At 42.3% G+C, this 23,185-nt stretch overlaps 1 protein-coding gene across 2 annotated transcripts; it reads left to right on the forward strand.

Moving 5' to 3' along the window:
• The first annotated feature begins 1,116 nt into the window (after positions 1-1,116).
• On the forward strand, positions 1,117-22,520 carry LOC106575962 (solute carrier organic anion transporter family member 1C1). 2 transcript variants are annotated; one of them, XM_045699676.2, is made up of 15 exons: positions 1,123-1,287; positions 1,546-1,644; positions 6,016-6,157; positions 6,414-6,546; positions 6,795-6,919; positions 7,854-8,000; positions 8,457-8,555; positions 10,541-10,828; positions 11,415-11,579; positions 12,094-12,289; positions 20,055-20,220; positions 20,532-20,728; positions 21,349-21,413; positions 21,557-21,674; positions 21,759-22,520. In XM_045699676.2, exons 2-15 carry the CDS (start codon positions 1,594-1,596, stop codon positions 21,976-21,978), a joined length of 2,112 nt encoding a protein of 703 aa, XP_045555632.1. In that variant the 5' UTR covers positions 1,123-1,287; positions 1,546-1,593; the 3' UTR covers positions 21,979-22,520. The 2 variants fall into 2 exon arrangements, with proteins under 2 accessions (XP_014008208.2, XP_045555632.1); XM_014152733.3 differs by lacking the exons at positions 7,854-8,000; positions 8,457-8,555 and having other exon boundaries at positions 1,117-1,287.
• Positions 22,521-23,185: the final 665 nt, after the last annotated feature.

The raw sequence follows: 23,185 nt of genomic DNA on the forward strand, positions 1-23,185 counted from the left end.
GCTAGCCTAAATACCCTTCCCCACTAACAACTAACACAAAACAGGTGCGCAACTAACCTAGGCCTAACTAACAGAACGTGAAAAATAAATCGATGGTAACTAGTAGGCCGACGATGACCGCCGAGCGCCGCCCGGGCGAGGAGGGGCACCACCTTCCGTAGGTGTCGTGACAGGTGCACTATTACCTACCAATCAGGATCAGTTTCTATGGCTGCCATGGGTTCTCAACCTTTCCTCTGGGGGGCCTACTGAGACACCCCTCAAATGTGGAGACCCCCTGTAAGAATAATATCCATATTTTCTGAGAACATTTTAAAGAGGAAACCCCACTGAAATTAAATGGCACAATGTCACTAACCCTTTTGTCTTCATAATAAACAATAACATATTCACCTTAAAACAACTAACAGTGCTCTTCCATAAAATATTATGTTCTTGTTGCTGATGTTTTTCTATTCATGTTGGCATGTTAGTTCATGTTTTTCCATGCTTTTCCATAGACCCGTCAGATCTCTGTAAGGCCCACTAGGTGTTCTAGCTCCCCTGGTTGAGAACCATTGTTCCACAGCCTCCTGTCCCATCCTCAGTTGAGGGAGAGTGATATTGTTTGAAACGCTACAACAAAGACCTGGAAGACTTTGAACAGGCATGGTTACACCCTGCCTTAGAAAAGCATTCATGAGTTTCATGAGGGAGGAAAAGGGACCTTAATCACTGCAAGTCTGTAGAAGATTGATACTTTAACTCTACGTGACCTGCTTGTAAAATACACTGTTTTTAGTAGTAGGACTCAAGGAGAGGATTTACAGTGTGTCATGGGTTCTCTCATATGATATTCTCTCCGTGTGTGTGTGTGTGTGTGTGTGTGTGTGTGTGTGTGTGTGTGTGTGTGTGTGTGTGTGTGTGTGTGTGTAAATGTGTGAGCATGTTTGTGTTTATGTCTATTTGTTTTGCGTCTGTGCCATAGTGTTCCGTGAACCTTGTGGACTCTGCTCCAGGATTCCTATGATTGGGTCCTACCTCTCTCATGGACACTCACGTTTTTTAGGGGAAGACCTGCATGTCGACATGATCAAAGAGTTCACATGAGTGGTGGCCTGCGGGTTACTGATTACTGTAGAATGGATGTTAGAGTTTCAGCCAATCAACATCCAGGATCCAAACTACCTGGGCTATAATGCCTCTTTAAGATAAAGGTTTGCTCTTCAACCAAAGTCCTGTCAGTGAAATCCTCTGCCGCTCTAACACATCTCTCCATCTCCTCGTGGGACCTCTGCTGCTGCACTGGTAAAAACTGGTATATTTGTATTTTTTTAATCAATATACTGTTCGTTGTGCTGGATAGTGTGTGTTGTACATAGTATGTTGACTGATTTGATTGATAATTGGTATAATGACTAGAGCAACAGGAGGAGAAAATTATTATGTAATACTTAACCTGCATAGCAGCACTGACATTTGTGTACCTAAGAAAATGTGATTCTACCGGAAGGTTTTGATAATCACAGTAGTCAACCCCAGATCTTGCCGTCTGTCTGCCTGTAGGTCTCCTGGTTCACCCTACATTTACCTGTGTCAACTGCAGAGGTCATCATGAGTGTTGAAACTAAGGTGCCCCGGGAGCCTTGCTGCTCCAAATTGAAGGTCAGTGTTTTAATTCCTCAATTCATCTTCAGGGTATTCAGGGTAGTAAGGACGTATGCCTCCTAGTAGATGATGAAGAGAAACAGTCAAATTAGATGTACTTGCAAAGAAACATTTGGAACTTAATAGTGGTCCACACAGAACTTGCAAGAAGAACTTAACTGATGTCTCTTGAAAAATACATATCCTGGAAAGAGAAAAATAAATGTTCAATAAGACGAAATAAGCCTGATTGAAGTACTGGCCAGACAGGCAGAAGCTAGGGAATAGTGCCATTCTCTCGTGGAAGCCTTATATTCCACATAGGAATGAAGACGACTAAGTAAGTCAAGTATTGACAGGCCGCCTGTGTCATGTAAAAATCTTCCCAGCGTGAAATAGTTTCCAGTTTAATAATTGCATGTGCGTTTCTTTATGTGGATGGCTGAGTTCATGCAGATGTTTCTCTCTCACCCTCCCTTGCCCTTGATTTAGCTATCTAACTAACAAATATATGCACTGTCAATCAAAAACGTAGTGCCAAAAAAATATCTTCTCACATCAACCCTTAGCACTTTGGTGCTCGAGTCCGGGTATTTATATGCTGACCTCGTGCCTCCAAAAGCTTCTGATTGGTCAGTGTCAATACTCCTTGTCACCATTGATTGGCAGATGTGTAAAGCATATGCGCTTGCCCACAGAATAGTTTTCTGAGTTTGATAGAAGGTGTGAGAGGGAGGCATCCTCACGAGCTCAGTCATTCACATGAAGAGATACGAGTTAAAATAAATCTCAAAGTGCCATGGTAAAGAGTGTCAATTGATCTCAAAAACTGAGCAGAAGCATTCACGCTGAGAAATTTTACAGCATGACGTCACAATCAGAACAAGATCAGAACGATTGTGAACTATTTCACGCTGGGAAGATTTTTACATGACAGCCTGGCTGTTATATTTGCTGCTGTTGTCTATGGCAGATGGGATTACAGTGATTGTGTAAACGTATTCCATGGACAGCCTCTGATCCAGACCTTTACCGACAGCTCTTTAATTGTTTATTCTCTGTACAGCTCAGGTTCAGTCTTTTAGAAAAAAACACCAATGGCAGATTGACTAACAAAAGAGCAAACAAACTCTTAACTATATCTGAACTGAAGGGACTGAAGGGGAGGGAGGCCAAATAGGCAAAAAGGTGATGAAGCAGGAGGGGTGGAGGGGGGGGCAGATACAAGAGTTACATGTTTTGCTGTGTCATCCAACAGCCAGACCTGTGAAATGAGAAAGCAGTTTTTCAACCTAAAAATTTGGTTGAAACACAGTGTTTGTATTTATTCAGCCATACATACTGTACACACACACACACACACACACACACACACACACATTCACTTATAGATTCATTTTATTTTAACGTTTATTTAATAGATAAACTATAGATATGTACAGAAGTTATTCCCTAGAACTGACTGTTATGATGGTCGATAACCTGTTAGTTTGTCTATTATGAATCCATAACTTTAAAAAATAATTATTATTAAACCTTTATTTAACCAGGAAGGGCTCATTGAGATTTAAAATCTCTTTTTCAAGAGCGTCCTGGCCAAGATAGGCAGCACCAGGTCATTACAAAAATATCAGACAAACAACATGAAAAACTACAAGTTATCTCGTAAAAACCATAGAATTCACAAGAGTATAACAAAATCAAAAACAGCAACTTAAAAACATTGACAGGTCAGGGAATCAGTCTCAAGATCATTCATCAGTGATTTAAAAATACCAATCGGGACAAGTTCTTCCAGTTTAAAAGTATTTTGTAAGGCGTTCCAAGACGATGGCGCAGAGTACATAAAAGCCCTTTTGCCAAATTCAGTTCGGACATTTGGAACAGTTAGCAGGATAAAGTCCAGCGAACGAAGAGAGTACCCACCACATTTCTGAACAATAAAAATGCCCAAATAAAATGGTAGTAAACCCAAAATGGCTTTGTAAATAAAAGTATACCAGTGACTGAGCCTACGAGTGACTAGAGAAGGCCAGCCAACCCTGGTATACAAAGTGCTGTGGTTCGTAAGGGTTTTGCAGTTTAAAATACATCTCAAAGTGCCATGGTAAAGAGTGTCAATTGATCTCAAACACTGAGCAGAAGCATTCATATATAAAATATCCCATAGTCTAGTAAAGGCATAAATGTAGCTGATACTAGCCTCCTTCTGGCTTCAAAAGAAAAACAGGCCTTATTCCTAAAATAAAATCCCAATTTCAGCTTCAATTTTTTTGTAAGTTGTTGAATATGCAGTTTAAAAGAGGCCGTCATCAATTAAAATTCCAATATATTTATATGAGGTTACAGTCTTAATCTCAATACCCTGACAGGTAATAATAGGTGAAAAGTTCAGAGGTCTATTTCTTGCTTTAGAAAACAACATTAATTTAGTTTTGTCAGTATTGAGGATAAGCTTCAATTGACACAAGGTATGTTGAACAGTATAAAAAGCATTTTGCAAGTTCTGGAAAGCTTTTGTTAGAGACGAGATACAACAGTAAATAACAGTATCATCAGCATAAAAATGCGAAGTTGAGCATTTTGGACATTTTTGTCTAAATTATTTATATAATTAGTGAATAAGAAGGGACCAAGTACAGAGCCTTGGGGCACACCATTACAGACAGACAATTTAACAGACATGAGCCCATCAAATTGAGTGCACTGAGTTCTATCAGTCAGATAGTTAGCAAACCATGCAACTGCATGCTCTGAAAGACCTACACTCGACAATCTCTGCCTTTAGTATAGCATGATCAACTGTATCAAAAGCCTTAGAGAGATCAATAAAAAGTGAGACACAGTGCTGTTTTTTTGTCAAGGGCTTCAGTGATATCATTTAAAACCTTCATGGCTGCTGTAATTGTGCTATGCTTCTTTCTGAAGCCCAATTGGTACATTGATAAAATAGAGTTCGTAAATAAAAACTTTTTTAGCTGTTCACTCACAAGGGTTTCAAGTATTTTCACCAGGTTTGACAGCTTTGAGATTGGCCTATAATTATTTAAAAGAGTTGGATCTCCCCCTTTTAAAAGTGGTAGGACAAATGCTGATTTCCAGATCTTTGGAATTTCATTACATTCCAGGGTTAGATTGAACAGATATGTAAGTGGTTCAGCTATGAAATCAGCTGCCAGATTTAAAAAGCAGGGATCCAAAAGATCAGGACCTTTTCTCTGATCTAAGGATTTCAGGGCTTTATGGACCACCTGTACTGAGAATGGCAAAAAGCTAAAAGTTTGACCAGCTCTCACTGGTTCATCCACACAGGGTTGTACAGGGACAGAGGAAACTGAATCAAACAGCCTACCAGATGATACAAAGTGCTCATTGAAACAATTCAGCATTTCAGTTGTCATACACAGCAACAAAGTCCTTCAATACACATGACAGTAATCTCATTAACATTACTGTTACCAGACATAGACTTAATAGCCTTCCAAAACTTTCTAGGGTCATTCAGGTTATCAGTGGTAACAGACATAAAATATTCAGACTTGGCCTTCCTGAGAAGAAAAGAACACTTGTTTCGTAACTGCCTAAAAAGAAGCCAATCAGCATCAGAACATGATTTCCTTGCTTTAGCCCAGGCTAGATTATGTTTGTGAATAATACAAGACAGCTCAGAAGAAAACCATGGATTATCCCTCCCTTTAACCCTGAACCTGTGGAATGGAGCATGTTTGTCTACTATTTGGGGAAAACCATCATGAAATAATTTCCAGGCAGTTTCCACATCAGGGATAAGCTCAATCTTGCTCCAGTCAAAATAAAACAAATCATGAAGGAAAGCCTGCTCATTAAAACACTTAAAATGTATCTTACGAATAAAGTGTGGGTTTGTCTTAGGAACCTTAGTATTTCTAACAGCAACAACAGCACAATGGTCACTTAAATCATTACAAAAAACACCAACCACAGAATATTTATGTGGAACATTTGTCAATATCAAATATCTGGGTAGATTTTTCTGGGCATTTAAGAACTGAAGAGATATCAGTACATGGCTGGATGACAACACTTTTTTCAAATGGGCCAGAGTCTTGTTGTCTGTGTCTGGGTATTATTCGTTGCTTTAGGATTGTCTTGAACTACAGTAGATGTCCTGTCTTATTAACAATCAACTGAATGTAGGACAGTGGAAGTGGTGTCAAACAATCCATACTAATGTTTTCCTGACCCTTCAATGTTGTTTTGTGTGCTCTGGATAGATTTAGGATGTCAGTTTACCCTTCCCAAACACCAACATTAACTATAATCTGGGAAACACAAATCTGGCCTCAGATCAACATCTAGACTCTAGGGACATTGCCTTCCTCTAACTCTGCTTTGTGTTTATTTTCATAGCTGTTCCTGGTTTCCCTGTCCTTTGTGTACTTTGCAAAAGCCTTCGGGGGAAGCTACATGAAGAGTTCTGTCACCCAGATAGAGAGACGCTTCGACATCCCCAGCTCACTTATAGGAGTCATCGATGGCAGCTTTGAGATTGGTAGGCCTAATGTCCTAAGTACTTAGTCCTAAGGCCTTGTTTGCCAGGGCCCAAAATCAATTGGTGATCTTTATTGTTCTACGAGAGGACATCAAACCCTGGCCCCTGGCCCTATATACTTGTCCTGAACATCTGAAAGTGTGTAAGCAGTACAGTTAAAGGGCTCCACCTAACCATACCATGTTTCTTTTTTGTCTTTTTATGTCATAAACATTACTCATTGGCTATATCATGGTTCTGTTCTTTCTCCTACCAGGTAACCTGCTGGTGATAGCATTTGTGAGTTACTTTGGGGCGAAGCTCCACAGGCCCAGACTGATAGGGATTGGCTGTCTCATCATGGCTGCTGGGGCCTTCCTCACTGCTCTGCCACACTTCTTCCAGGGACAGTAAGTCTACCTCTTATTTGGTTTATTGACTAGTTATCTCTAGACTGTTTATATTTGTAAATAGTAAATACATGTAAATGAACATAAGGCGTGACAATAAAGAATTGAAATAAAATCTTATCACTTCTAAAGAAGTGGTACAAAAAACAACAAAGAAATGCTTGGGTATGAAGAAGGGATATGTGGCGTCTCAAAACCAATGTATCACTTTATAGAGGAAACATACATTTCATTTCTTTCCCATGCAGGTATGTATATGAAACAACCCTGTCACATATTCCTGAGGAAAACACTACAGAAAGTATTCTGCCTTGTCTGGCCAACACCAGTCATCTGGTCATAAATGATCAGTCTACAGTTGCGAGTAAAGCAGGTAATGAGCTAATCACCATCACTACAGCATCAGAGTCTGGCTGCATCTGGGAACATAGTTCAATATATTATTCCTATGAATTTTAGTCTACATACAGTATTAGCGCCAAACCAGATGAGGTTAGTGGGAGGAGCTATATGAGGACGGGCTCAATGGAGTCCATGGAATGGAATTAATGGAACGGTATCAAACATATGGAAACCACGACTCCGTTTCATTTATTCCATTCTAGCCATGACAATGAGCCCATTGTTCTATAGTTCGTCTATAGTTCTACAGACCCTGGTTTGATTCCAGGCTGTGTCACAACTGGCCGTGACCAGGAGTCCCATAGGGCGGCGCACAATTTGGCCCAGCATCGTCCGAGTTAGTGAAGGGTTTGGCCAGGTTGGGCTTTACATGGCTCATTACACGGTTGTGGCGGGCTGGACTTTGGTCGTCAGTCGAACAGTGTTTCCTCCGACACATTGGTGCAGCTGGCTGCCAGGTTGGGCGAGTGTTAAGATGCGTGGTTTGGCAGGTAATGTGTCGGAGAACGCATGACTCAACCTTCGCCTCTCCCGAGCCCGTTGGGGAGTTGCAGCGATGAGACAAGATCGCAATTGGATATCACAAAAATTGAGAGAAAAGTTAAAAAATATAAAACATTGCCCCAAGTTATTTTTTATAAAGCAGCATTGTGTATTCAAGACCATTTTACCCTTAAGGACAAGAAAGTTTATCCTAATTGTATGACTTTTTTTCTGAATACTGGTCCTAGGAACCCAAAATTGTGTACTTTTTTGTTTTGGTACTAGACCTAACACACCTGATTTAAAGCAAAGGATTGATGAGTGGATTAGTTGAATCAAGTGTCTTATTGCTAGGACAAAAACAAAAATATGCACACCTTTGAGTCCCCAGGATAAAGAAACCGTGTTTTGTGTTCCCACAGCGTGTGAGAAGGAGGCAGGCTCGTCCATGTGGATCTATGTATTCCTGGGTAACATGCTGCGTGGGATTGGAGAGACGCCTGTCATGCCTTTAGGAGTGTCCTATCTAGACGACTACGCCAGAAAGGAGAACACTGCCATCTACCTTGGTTAGTAAAACACTTTTCAGGTGTACCATATCAACATTGCATAGTAAACCTCTTTTTGTAGCATACTGCATCTCTTCAACCTCTTCCATGCCACATCGCTCCCGGTTGAAGTTTCCCCTAGATGTAGGTCTAGGATTAGCTTCCCCTCCTCAATCCTAAACTTAACCATTAGTGGGGAAATGAAAACTGACGCAAGATCAGCATCTTGGGGCAACTTCACTCAACACCTACCACTTGTATTGTGTAAACCTTGGTTCGAAACAACCTCTTCAGGCATTCCATATCAAAATCTGCCATCCTACGAATACCGGTAGCTGATTTAGATGTATCAGCTTCAGCAAACCATATGGCAAACGAATAGGGCCAACTACCTAACTTCAGTTAAATCTATTGTCTTTTCTGTTGCTTGCTGCTTGAACTGTATCTGATCAACTCTCTCTGTCTCCTCTGCCTCAGCGTGTTTACAGACTGTTGGCATCCTGGGGCCTGTATTTGGCTTCATGTTTGGCTCCTTCTGTGCCAAGATCTATGTGGACATTGGCTCTGTGGATTTAGGTAACCGACCCTTGAATTAACAAATCGTACATTGTCTATTTTATGTGAGCTAGGATGTATTTATATGTACACATCAATATTGTATTTATGGCGGAATATGTGTTACTAATAATCATGTTGCATTTGCCTAATTTTATTAGTTACTATGTTGTTAATCCATATATTTTGGTTGAATCTGAAGTTGATTAACTTCTATGATGTTGCTAAATCGTGTCAGAGGGTAGTTGTTTGTGTGGTTTGTTTGCAGAACGGATTGGTCATCTTGGTTTATTGGTTGGGGCTTGTTGGGTGCTGAAGGTCATTTCTAAACATAGAGACATTTAAATCTGTTTGCATTAAGAGAAGAATTATCCTATCTATCTAGAACAGTATATTTTTATCCACACAGCAAATTGGGCAGTGTTCACATTTGTTGATTTTTCTAATTAACATTTCTAAAGTTAATTCAGGAGTTAAATTAACTCTGTACGAGTTAAATTAACACTCAGTAGTGTAAAATAACCCTAGTGTTGATGTTAATAACCAGTGTTGAACCAAAACCACACCCATCATTATCATATTTCCTAGCATGCTCTATTACAGGGTGATTTTTAGAATTGTTTGTTTCAATTTCTATATTTTTTAAATGTACATTGATTGATTAATTAATTAACTGTATGCAATGCAAATATAAATAACATGCATTGTTCTAAACTAATCCAGTCTGTTACTTGGACTTATTTCACCCGTTACTGAAATGGTTGTTCAAGTTTAGATGCCTTAGGTACTGTCATATCTTTATTTTCCCAACCCTGGCAGTAATGCTGAATGCAGGTTGCGAGTGAATAACAATTCCAAATGTTGGATATTCACATTCTGGCTGGATTCCAATAGGAATTACACATGACTTTGCAAGCCAGCATAATGTGACTTGCAGACCTTAAGTGGCCTGTAAACCATGAGTTTCAGGCCACTGTATTAGGGTAAAACTAGGCCTTATGAAATACAGAGTATACAAAATATTATTTCATACTGTTCTTTCCATGATATAGACTGACCAGGTGAATCCAGGTGAACGGTACGATCCCACATTGATGGCACTTGTTAAATCCACTTCAATCAGTGTAAAAGAAGGGTAGGAGACAGGTTAAATAATGATTTTTAAGCCTTGAGACAATTGAGACATGGATTGTGTATTTGTGCCATTCAGAGGGTGAATGGGCAAGACAAAAGATGTAAGTGCCTTTGAACAGGGTATGGTAGTTGGTACCAGGCGCACCAGTTTGTGTCAAGAACTGCAATGCTGTTGGGTTTTTCACAGTGAACAGTTTCCCGTGTGTATCAATAATGGCCCACCACCCTAAGGACATCCAGCCAACTTGACACAATTGTGGGAAGCATTGGAGTCAACATGGGCCAGCAGTTCTCAATATTGGGAAGATGTTCTTAATGTTTTCTGCACACAGTGTGTGTATTGTATCTGTGTCTTAAAGAATTAGATTTTAATGAAAACATATTCGCTTTGGATCTCACTTGCTGATGGCCACAAGACTGACAATGAATGCAACAACCATGTCTCTGTCACTAACAAACACAGTCATGGGTGGTAACTACTCGAAAGGCACAATGGAAAATATGCAAACAAGACTTTATACTAAGCGAAGTGTTAATTTAACACTGAAAAGTGTGGCCCCGTATAGACACTGGAACAGTGTTAAATGTAAGAATCGGTGTTTATTCAACTGGAGACTTAACAGTGTTGTAATGATGGTCCTTAGAGAGCTAAGTTTACCAGGGATTTCTATAGAGCTAATTGAGCCATGTAGCTGATTCATCACATTTTGAGCATTACTTGATAACATTGATATTGATATTATTGCTATTATGTCAGATTATAATGGAATATGAATTCAGCAGCCCAGTTAGTTATTTTAAGGCAACGGCTGATCAACTGACCCTGTTCACCCTCATATTCACTCACATCTGTATCTCTCTCCTACCCACAGAGAGCATCTCCATCAACCACAAGGACTCTCGCTGGGTGGGGGCCTGGTGGTTAGGCTTCCTGGTATCTGGCTTCCTGATGCTCCTGGCTGGGATTCCATTTTGGTTCCTCCCCAACACTCTGGCTAAGCAGTGCAAGAGCCCCAGCAAAAAGAAACAGAAGGAGGACATACAGGCGAAGAACTCCTCTGACACCCCAGAGGAGGAGCAGGAGCAGGGCAGTTTCCTACCAGAGGACAATACTGAGGAGGATGCACCACAGCCTGTCACCATGGCTGCCATGGCTAAAGGTATTGTGGGATTGATTCCATTTAGATTCCTAGTCTCTTCACCTAGCTTCAGAAAGGGTGGGGTAGGTGTTGGAAAAAGTAATGGCTCCACCTTGCCCAAAGTTGTGTTTCTGCTAACTAACCTTCATCAGTCCCATACTTTCAAATCTATGATCCCAGAGTTGTTAGGTGCTGGGGAAAGAGGCTAGTGACTAATGGAACTGGGGCGTCAGAATTCTTGCATTGTCCTCAATCATTGATGGACATTACAGCTTAACCCTGATCCAGAGTCTGACCACTGACCCTTAACAGACCCCTAACCCCTGACTCCATTTAAGCACTAATTTATGTCAAATATAGGACCAAGCGTTGCTCAAGACTGACAACTTAGTGACAGTACAGACTATGACTACAGCAAATTATTATAAATACCACATTCCATTGACCACATTTCATTATATGGTGGATACTGTACCTTATCTATGACATTATACTAGAGTGATCAATGTATTGTTGAACATTTGATTTCCCTGCCTCCAACTATTTTGATGTTACTGAATATTACAATATGCCTTTTCTGAATTGTGTTATTTCTTGTTATTTCCAGATTTTGCGCCATCCCTGAAAAGGCTGTTCAGCAACAAAGTCTACCTGCTGATCATCCTGACGTCCGTGGTGGCATTCAATGGCTTCATAGGGATGATCACCTTCAAACCCAAGTTCATGGAGCAGGTCTACGGGCAGTCTCCCTCCAAGGCAATCTTCTTGATAGGTAGGCTACAGTACAAGAGGCACACACACAGACACTTTCTCTCTCCTTCACTCAGAAGAAAGCCAAAGCCATGTTGCCATTGAAAGAACATGTGACTGAGATAAACATGACTAAAAGTGTGTGCATGTGTGGGCGGCAACTTTAAACTGAAAGAGCACTCTGTACTGTTATTAGATAGTACAGTGGCTAACCTGATTACTCACCACCACTTGTCAACGAGTATCTAGCTCATATTGTACATGACTGTCATGCAACACTTTTCCCACACAACTTATACTCTCAGCAGTAACAGTGCATTTAAAATACTCTGCTATGCATTAGTTATACACATGCTAGACATTATAAATCATGCTGATACACATGTATCCATCTATGGTCAACTACTTTCCTGACAGTCTTTGCAAATCTTTCAATTTAGCCTGTTTTATGTTTTAAAATGTGATGCATGGCAAATGATTTGATCACTTTTGGGAGAATAAAGTACTACAAACTTGACTTGTCTGTCTCTGTCCAGGTTCGATGAACCTGCCTGCGGTGGCAGTTGGGGTCATCGTGGGAGGCTTGGTGATGAAGCGGTTCAAGCTGAGCGTTCTGGGAGCAGCCCGACTCTCCATCATCTCCTCCTTCCTCTCCTTCTGCCTCCTGCTCATCCAGTACTTCCTACAGTGTGACAACTCAGAGGTGGCTGGCCTCACCATGACCTATCAAGGGTAAGTACTGTAGTTCATGCAATTTACAGTGCTATCAGAAGGTATCCACAGCCCTTGACTTTTTCCAAATTTTGTTAGGTTACAGCCTGAATTTAAAATGTATTACATTGAGATTTTGTGTCACTGGCCTACACACAATACCTCATAATGTCAAAGTGGAATTATGTTTTTCTAAATTTTTACAAATTACTTGACTCAATAAGTATTCAACCCCTTTCTTATGACAAGCCTAAATATGTTCAGGTGTACAAATTTGTTTAACAAGTCACATAAAAAGTTGCATAGACTTACTCTGTCTGCAATAATAGTGTACCCCACACATACAATTCATTATCTGTAAGGTCGCTCAGTCAAGCAGTGAATTTCAAAAAAAGATTCAACCACAAAGACCAGGGAGGTTTTTCCAATGCCTCGCAAAGGGCAGATATTGGTAGATGTGTAAAAAAAAAAACACACATTGAATATCCCTTTGAGCATGGTGAAGTTATTAATTACTCTTTGGATGCTGTATCAATACACCCAGTCACTACAAATATGCCGGCGTCCTTCCTAACTCAGTTGCCGGAAAGGAAGGAAACCGCTTAGGGATTTCACCATGAGGCCAATGGTGACGTTAAAACAGTTACAGAATTGACTGGCTGTGGTAGGAGAAAACTTAGGATGGATCAACAGCATTGTAGTTACTCGACAATACTAACCTAATTCACAGAGTGAAAAGAAGGAAGCTTGTACAGAATAAAAATGTTGCAACAAGGCACTAAAGTAATACTGCAAAAAATGTGGCAAAGCAATTCATTTTTTGTCATGAATAACAAACATTATGTTTGGGGACAAATCCAGTAAAACACATTACTCAAGGACAAACCTAAAACATAAGGCTAAATCTACACTGTAGTTGCTTACCAATTAGACAGTGAATGTTCCTGAGTGGCAAGACCCGGAAACGGTTGTCTAGCAATGATCAACAATCAATTTGAAAGAGTTAAGAATTTTGAAGAGAATAAATGGGCAAATGTTGTACAATCCAGGTGTGGAAAGCTCTTAGAGACTTGGCCAGAAAGACTCACAGCTGGAATCACTGCCAAAGAGGCTTCTACAAAGTATTCACTCAGGGGTGTGCTTTTTTCAGGACACTGTCTTTCAAAGATAATTCGTAAAAAATCCAAATAACTTCACAGATCTTCATTGTAAAGGGTTTAAACACCGTTTCCCCATGCTTGATCAATGAACCATAAACAATTAATGAACATGCACCTGTGTAACGGTCTTTAAGACACTAACAGCTTACAGACAGTAGGCAATTAAGGTCACAGTGACACTAAAAAGGCCTTTCTACTGACTCTGAAAAACACCAAAAGAAAGATTCCCAGGGTCCCTGCTCATCTGCGTGAACGTGCCTTAGGCATGCTGCAAGAAGGCATGAGGACTGCAGATGTGGCCAGGGCAATAAATGTCAATGTCCTGTGGCAGACCATGGGGTTTGGTCAAGACGTTTACCCAGATCAGACACGGACAGAGAAGGATTAGCTCAGTTTCAAGGGTGTTTATTTAAATAATAGTTCAAAAAAAGAAAAGGATAGGTCTCCCCCATGAGACCCTCTCCGGGATACCGTCTTCTGGGCTCTGGGTCTTGCTGTAACCTGTTTGGCACACAAACTCAAATTCCCTCGTTTCCGCTCGGGCACCGTCTCCAACTACACGGAAGTCACCTTACTTCCCCCATTCCCCTTGTGTGCTGCCCATCTGGCAGCTTTATGGGCCTTGCACAGCTAGTGAACAATCCGCCCTTGATTACTCACCAGCTCCCAATCAGTAGTCATGGCTGGGGAGCCCGTCGAGACCTGGCACGTCCAGCAGATGGAGCCATCGCCTCGTGATGTACACTCCATCTGCTACCAGGCCTCGACGAGTCTCCCCCTGGTGGCTGACCTGCTGTACGCCCCCCCCCCCCCCCCCCTAGCTCTGTCGGGGAGGGGAAGGGACTGTCATCAGTGCAACGTAGGTCTCCCCTCTCGATAGGGCATCCACGCTTCGCCGCTGACCTGTGCACAGCAGAGAAAGATAAGCGTTGAAGGAACAAGAACCACCTGGTGACCCGATCGGCCTCTAGTCCCGTGTCTCATGCGTTCGTCTGGACCACCATCGGCACCTGGAAATCGGGCATTACAAAAATCGGATGGGAGCACAACGCTTCCTTCAGACTGTTGAACGCCGCTTCTGTCTCGTCCGTCCATTTCACTGTGTTCGGGAGGCGGGCCCTGGTTAGATCGGTGAGGGGGGAAGATATAGCCGCAAAGTTGGGGATAAACCGGCTATAGTATCCTACCAGTCCCAGGAAGGACTTGACCTGTGTCTTGGTGCGTGGAATGAGCCAGTCACGCGCCGCGTGAACCTTCCTCTCCTGGGGCTTGACGTTCCCCCGTCCGATGAAATACCCCAGGTACTCCACCTCCTCGAACACTAGCTTGCATTTCTTGGGGTTTGCGGTCAACCCAGCTTGTCTGAACGTGTCAAGCACCGCCTGGAGGTGCGTCAGGTGCTCTTCCCAACCTTGGCTGTGGATGATGATATCATCCAGATATGCCGCTGCGTACTGCTGGTGGGGTCAAAGCACTCTGTTCATCAGCCGTTGGAATGTGGGCGAGGCTCCGTGGAGACCGAATGTGAGCACCCGGTACTGATACAACCCGTCTGGTGTCGAAAACGCCGTCTTCTCCCGGGAGGAGGCTACCAAAGGTACCTGCCAATAACCTTTGGTCAGGTCAAGGGTGCTGATGTACCGGGCCTTTCCCAATCAGTTGATGAGCTCGCCCACCCTTGGCATGGGGTATGCGTCGAACAAGCTGATGTCGTTCACCCCCCAGAAATCGTTACAGAAGCGGAGGCTACCGTCCGGTTTGGGCACCAACACGATGGGGCTGCACTATGCACTGTGGGACTCTTCCACGACCCTCATCCTCAGCATAGCCTCCACTTCCTGTTTCACGGCCTCCCTTTGGGCCTCCGGAATCCGATATGGCCTTTTTTGTACCGTTTCCCCGGGCCGGGTACGGATGTGGTGTTCAATGAGGGTCGTGCGGCCCGGCTTCTCGGAGAAAACCGCCGTGTTCCGATCGACGAGCTCCCTGAGCTCTTGCTTCTGGGCCGGGTCGAGGTCCTCATTGCTCGGGACCTCCACTGGTACCGTTGGCGTCCTGGGTACCGACCATAACACGGCCAAGGCTGTCCTCTCGTGCCACTTCTTCAACAGGTTCACGTGGTAAATCTGTTGGGGTTTCCGTCTCCCCGGTTGCCGTACGCGGTAATTGACAGGTCCCAGCTTCTCGACCACCTCGTATGGTCCGTGCCATGTTGCCAGGAACTTACTTTCGGCCGTGGGGATCAAGACCAACACCCTGTCTCCCACCTGGAATTCTCGGGGCTGGGCTCCCCGATTGTAGACCTGGGCTTAGGCGCGTTGGGCCTTCTCCATATGTTCCCTCACGACTGGCCATATGGCTGTCATCCGCTCCCGCATCCGCTCTCCACGTGCTCTACCACGCTGCGTAAGGGGGTCGGGTTGGGCTTCCCACACCTCTTTGGCGAGGTCCAGTGGGCCGCGTGGCCTCCTCCCATGGAGGAGTTCGAACGGAGAAAACGCAGTGGAGGATTGGGGTACTTCTTGGATTGAGAACATTAGGTGGGGTAGTAGGTGGTCCCAGTTCTTCCCATCCTGCTCGATGACCTTCCACAGCATTTGTTTGAGCGTTTTATTAAAACATCTGCGGGTGAAAAACGGAGGTCCGGATCTGCTTGATCTGCAGGAGGGCACACAGCTCTTTCATGAGGCGGGACATAAATTCCGTACCTTGGTCTGTCAGGATCTCGTTCGGGATGCCCACCCGGTTAAAGAGGTGGAACAGCTCCCGGGCGATTCCCTTGGACACCGCTGCCCGTAGGGGAATGGCCTCGGGATACCGGGTGGCATAGTCCACTATTACCAAGATGTACCTGTGTCCTCGTGCAGTCTTTACGAGGGGTCCCACTATGTCCATGGCGATGCATTCAAAGGGCACCCCGATTATTGGCAGAGGGACCAGAGGGTTTCGGAAGTGTGCATTCGGGGCAGTGAGTTGACACTCCGGGCATCTGCGACATGACCCTCCAGCATGACAATGCCACCAGCCATACTGCTCGTTCTGTGTGTGATTTCCTGCAAGACAGGAATGTCAGTGTTCTGCCATGGCCAGCGAAGAGCCCGGATCTCAATCCCATTAACTTATATGGGCTAGGTGGGATGGTCACGTCCCGGGACACACTATTCAACAGCCAATGAAATAGCATGGCGCGAAATACATTACAGCAAAAATCTCACAATTTCATTTTCTCAAACAATCAACTATTTCACACCATTTTAAAGATAAACTTCTCGTTAATCTAACCACATTGTCCGATTTCAAAAAGGCTTTACGGCAAAAGCATAACATTTTATTATGTTAGGTGTGGCAAACCTCTTCAAAGTTAGGAGCATTTGTCACAAATTAAGTGGGAAACTGTCACCAAAGTCAGCCCAGAATGAAAGTTATTTCGAACATGACAGTACCTGTGTGTTTGTTTCCTGGTCCACCCAGGCCGCAGGTAAGGTCAAGGATAGCAGGGTTTGGTACACAAATCTGGTTCTCGGTAGGTCCAGGTCTAAACGCCAACAGGTAAGTCCAAAACAGTCCAGCTCGTACACGGTAAATCCAGCCAATGTAGATTGTCTCTTTCTCTATGGTTCATAGATCCTTCCCGCCCTCTCTCTCTCTTCCTGGTTTTTCTTGACCTTTTATCTGTGGGTCGGCTCCACCTTCTGAGGGTTCCCCTTGCTTCTGGGAATTGTAGTTTTGGCAGTCGGCCATTTTGTGATCTGTAGTTCTGATCGGGGTGGCCATTTTAGTGATCGGGCAGAGCCCGTTTATTAGTTCTGCCCTCACATGTCTGCCATTTATCACTTGACCCCCTTCTTTGCCACATAGGACATAAACTTCACAAGAAAAACCACACAGCCATTTTCCAAGCAAGGACATGCATCACAAAACCAAAAATCCAGCAAAAATATTCACTAACCTTTGATGATCTTCATCAGATGGCACTCATAGGACTTCATGTTACACAATAGATGTAAGTTTTGCTCGATAAAGTTGATATTTATATCCAAAAACCCCATTTTACATTGGCGAATGATGTTCAGAAAATATTTTGCCTCCAAAACTGCCGGTGAATCAGCACAACAATTTACAAAAATACTCATTATAAACGTTGATAAAATATTAACCTCTTACATCTAGACGTTCCGCTAGTGGAACACCTGCTCCAATATCCAATGATAGGCGTGGCGCGAATTACAAATTCCTCAAAAATACAAAAACTTCCATTTTTCAAACATATGACTATTTTACAGCATTTTAAAGACAAGACTCTCCTTTATCTAACCACACTGTCCGATTTCAAAAAGGCTTTACAGCGAAAGCAAAACATTAGATTATGTCAGCAGAGTACCCAGCCAGAAATAATCAGACACCCATTTTTCAAGCTAGCATATAATGTCACAAAAAACAAAACCACAGCTAAATGCAGCACTAACCTTTAATGATCTTCATCAGATGACACACCTAGGACATTATGTTATACAATACATGCATGTTTTGTTCAATCAAGTTCATATTTATATCAAAAACCAGCTTTTTACATTAGCATGTGACGTTCAGAACTAGCATACCCCCCGCAAACCTCCGTTGAATTTACTAAATTACTCACGATAAACGTTCACAAAAAACATAACAATTATTTTAAGAATTATAGATACAGAACTCCTTTGTGCAATCGAGGTGTCCGATTTTAAAATAGCTTTTCGGTGAAAGCACATTTTGCAATATTCTGAGTAGATAGCCCAGCCATCACGGCTAGCTACCAAGTTTAGCCCTGACCAAACTCCGATTTACTATTAGAAAAGTTTGATTACCTTTGGTGTTCTTCGTCAGAATGCACTCCCAGGGCTGCTACTTCAATAACAAATGTTGGTTTGGTTCAAAATAATCCATTGTTATATCCAAATAGGGATGTTTTGTTCGTGCGTTCAAGACACTATCCGAAGTGTAAATAAGGGTCACGAGCACGACGCATTTCGTGACAAAAAAAGTCAAAATATTCCATTACCGTACTTCGAAGCATGTCAACCGCTGTTTAAAATCAATTTTTATGCCATTTTTCTCATAAAAAAGCGATAATATTCCGACCGGGAAAGCGTGTATACGTACAAAGAGAGAGAAAATAAAAGCATGGGATCCCCTCGTGCACGAGCCTGAGTTTCATAGTACTGTGACCGGCCACTATCCAAACGTGCTACTTTTTTTCAGCCAGAGCCTGCAAAGCCACAATTCAGCTTTTTGCCGGCTTCTGAGAGCCCTTGGGAGCCGTAGGAAGTGTCACGTAACAGCAGAGATTCCCTGTATTGGATAGAGATAATCAAGAAGGGCAAGAAATAGTCAGACAGGGCACTTCCTGTAAGGAATCTTCTCAGATTTTTGCCTGCCAAATGAGTTCTGTTATACTCACAGACACCATTCAAACAGTTTTAGAAACTTTGGAGTGTTTTCTATCCAAAGCTAATAATTATATGCATATTCTAGTTTCTGGGCAGGAGTAATAATCAGATTAAATCGGGTACGTTTTTTATCCGGCCGTGAAAATACTGCCCCCTAGCCATAACAGGTTAACGAGAGTCTTGTCTTTAAAATGGTGTAAAATAGTCATATGTTTGAGAAATTGAAGTAATAGCATTTCTAAGGTATTTGAATATCGCGCCACGGGATTATACTGGCTGTTGAGTAGGTGGGACGCAAGCGTCCCACCTAGCCCATAGAGGTTAAAAAGTTAATTAAGCAAGTCTGGGACTTGTTGTATCGGAGGGTAAAGGCTAGGGCCATTCCCCCAGAAATGTCCGGGAACTTGCAGGTGCCTTTGTGGAAGAGTGGGGTAACATCTCACAGCAAGAACTGGCAAATCTGGTGCAGTCCATGAGGAGGTGATGCACTGCAGTACTTAATGCAGCTGGTGGCCACACCAGATACTGTTACTTTTGATTTTGACCCCCCCCCCCCTTTGTTCAGGGACACATTATTCAATTTCTGTTAGTCACATGTCTGGAACTTGTTCAGTTTTTGTCTCAGTTGTTGAATCTTGTTATGTTCATACAAATATTTACACGTTTAGTTTGCTGAAAATGAACACAGTTGTTACTGAGTTCATATTATTCCATTTTGAATTCAGGCTGTAACACAACAAAATGCGGAAAAAGTCAAGGGAATACTTTCTGAAAGCACTGTAAAGGTTAGGGTTAGGGTTAGTTCCTCTCCTGCCTCCTGCTCATCCAATACTTCCTAAAGTGTGACAACCCAAGAAGTGGGTTACCAAGGGTAAATACTGTAGTTCATATCGCGTAAATAGAGTAAATGAATTTGTAGAAATGTAATAGCTGGAGACTTAGCGTTTATACAGTGATTCTAAGAGAAGGCATGAAGCACAGTGTGAGTGTGCCTCATCAAATATTATATTTGGATTGCTATAAAATCAGATTTTGCTTGACTATTACTATTGCTACTGATTTAGATAATATAAGATCAATAAAATACAAACTTTGGTCTTTGTGTTCATTATCGTTGCACTGCACTGCCGTGTAAAACAATAAACACAATACATTGTCACACATTTGACTCATAGCTACATTGTTACCTTTATCCCCCAGGGCTACAGAGGTGTCTTACCAACAGGAGAGCTTGCTGTCTCAGTGTAACATGGGCTGCTCCTGTTCCCTGAAACACTGGGACCCTGTGTGTGCCAAAAATGGCATCACCTACGCCTCCCCCTGTCTTGCTGGCTGCCAGACCTCCACGGGCATAGGCAAGGAGATGGTAAGACATCTCATGACTAAATGTCTAAATGTGTTCTGAATTACTCTCAACTCCTCCTGCCTTGTTTACTAACACATACATCTCTCTGTTGTTACAGAAGTCTCTGTTTCCATAGGGACAACATATGAGTGTAGAACTCCAGTGAACACTTCGAAATGTTATATACTATACCACACAATACGTTGTGTGTAGTACTGGGCTGGAGCCAAAACCTGCGCACCTTGTGGGTCAAACCCATAACAAACTTTGATGAATTTAAAGTCACCGTTTCTCCTTCTGTTTTTCCACCTTCTCCTTCCTCTGTTCCACAGGAGTTCCATAACTGCACATGTATGCAGGAGCTGAAGGTGGGGCTGATGGCTCCACCAACCAACATGTCCGCCATCTTGGGCCAGTGCCCCAGGAAGAGTGACTGTGACAGGATGTTTAAGTTCTATATGGCTGTCTCTGTCCTGGGGGCCTTCGTCTCTGCCTGCGGGGGCACATCTGGATATATCGTCCTGCTCAGGTAAGACAAGACAATAGGATGGATGGAACTGCCCAGTGGTGGAAACAGTACCCAATTTTCATATTTGAGTAGAAGTAAAGATACCTTAATAGAAAATGGCTCAAGTTACTGTGAAAGTCACCCAGTAAAATACTTCTTGAGTAAAAGTCTAAAAGTATTTAGTTTGAAATATACTTAAGTATTGAAAGCACATGTAATTGCAAAAATATACTTAAGTATCAAAAGTAAAAGTATAAATAATTTCAAATTCCTTATATTAAGCAAACATTCCAACACTCAGACATGATTATGAGTGTCTGCCAGATCAGAGGCAGTAGAGATGACCAGGGATGTTCTCTTGATAAGTGTGTGAATTGGACCATTTTCCTGTCTTGTTAAGCATTCAAAATGTCAGGGAAAATATATGGAGTAAAAAGTACATTATTTTCATTAGGAATGTTGTGAAGTAAAAGTTGTCCAAAATATAAATAGTAAAGTAAAGATACCCCCAAAAACTACTTAAGTAGTACTTTTTTACTTTACACAACTGAAACTGCCCACCTGTGATTGGAATCATTTTTGTATTATTTTTGTTTGCAACCTTTGCTTACCCTCAATATGTTGGTTTTGTTTTGTTTCAGATCTATACACCCCGATTTAAAATCACTGGCTCTTGGGATGCATACATTGATAGGCAGAACTCTGGGTGAGTAAGATAAGTTTGTTGAGGGTATGAACAATCTTAGAACCTTGTGGAACATTCTCAAAATGTTCTATTTTCATTCAATTTCGTTGGTTGAGGAACTTGAGAAAGTAAAACACTTCAGTAACTTGTGTGTGTGTTTGCAGGTGGAATCCCTCCCCCTATCTACTTTGGAGCTTTGATTGACAGGACGTGTCTGAAGTGGGGATTAAAGCGATGTGGGGGTCAAGGAGCATGCAGACTCTACGACTCACAAGCATTCAGGTACAGTCATCTGAACTCAACTGATAAATGGATGGATGGATGGATGGACTTTATTATAACCTCTGTCCCTTCTCTCCCCTGTAGAATAACGTTCCTGGGTCTGGTCTATTGTCTATACGGCCTGGCCAACATGCTGTGGGTGGTGCTGTACCTGCAACTGTCCAAGCGGCAGAAGAAGTTGGAACTGCGAAGCCAGGCCAAGGCTACAGCCCTGGAGGCCAATGGGAACAACAATCCCAATGCAATGGTCAGCATCTTTAAGAACAAAGATGACCTGGACAGGGACAGTGAGAGCACCATCTAAGATACCAAAGAGATTTCCAAAACAAATGGTTTTTTGATCCTGTATTGTGCCATGCCCATGATCCACCTGAAGTGTTTTGGGATATTTGGTGACTTGTCAAATGAACAAGTACATTTTTTTGCCACAACTCGGTACAGTCTTAAGCCAAGACCCAGTACATTGGTAGGAATTGGTCGCTATTTGTGAAACTGATTTTGCTGCTAGATCTCTTCGACCAAAGCCCTGATATATTTACCATCCTCTCAATGTTATTAATGCAGTATTCAATATATGAGATCCCAATGAAGTATTCCTCCCATATGAGTTCATTATGAATAGTTTGCCAACCACAGGCCGCACCTATTACATGTCTCTATCTCCCCCTTTCCCATCTGAAGCACCCTTGTACATACTATAAACAAAAAACGTTTTTCCAAACTTTAATTCTGTCCTATTTCCATTTCTCTCTTGTTATATACAGTGCCTTGTAAAAGTATTCAGACCCATTGTATTTCTTCACATTTTATTGTGTTACAAAGTGGATTAAATTTGATGTAGAAACATTTGTGGGGTCAACAATCTACACAAAACATGTGAAACAACGTAATAACATGAAACTATACGTGACATCAACAATGTGAGCACATGTGAAAACATGATCTCATGTTAAATAAATGTGACAACAAGGGGATGCAAAATGTCAGCATAATACCATGACACTACAATGTTGGATTCGAAATTTTGAACATTGAGATATTAAAGACATGATAGATCAGACGCATATTATATTAAGGAGATCTGTAGAAAGACAGAGTGGCTGTGGAATGTGCTGGGTGGATGGGAGGAGATCACAGGATTGCTATAGGGGAGGCAGATGGACATCTGTGGATTAGGCGAAGGAGGGGTTGAGGTCAGGAGGTCAGGTCAGATCCCACGAAGGGAGTAATAAGAGTTTAGTATCCTGTTACCCTCTTCCTGTGGAACCAGAAGATGTAAGGATTGGAGAGAAGGAGGAGTGTCTTAAGTGGGATATAAATATACCTGTGATGGTGAGAAATGTTTGGCTGTCTGAATTACAGCTGTAAAGACCCCTTTTTTAATATATATTATTTCACCTTTATTTAACCAGGTCAGCTAGTAGAGAACAAGTTCTCATTTACAACTGCGACCTGGCCAAGATAAAGCAAAGCAGTGCGACACAAACAACAACACAGAGTTACACATGGAA

Source organism: Salmo salar, chromosome 17 (genome assembly GCF_965601325.2).
Source record: "Salmo salar chromosome 17, fSalSal1, whole genome shotgun sequence".
Lineage (NCBI taxonomy): Eukaryota > Metazoa > Chordata > Actinopteri > Salmoniformes > Salmonidae > Salmo > Salmo salar.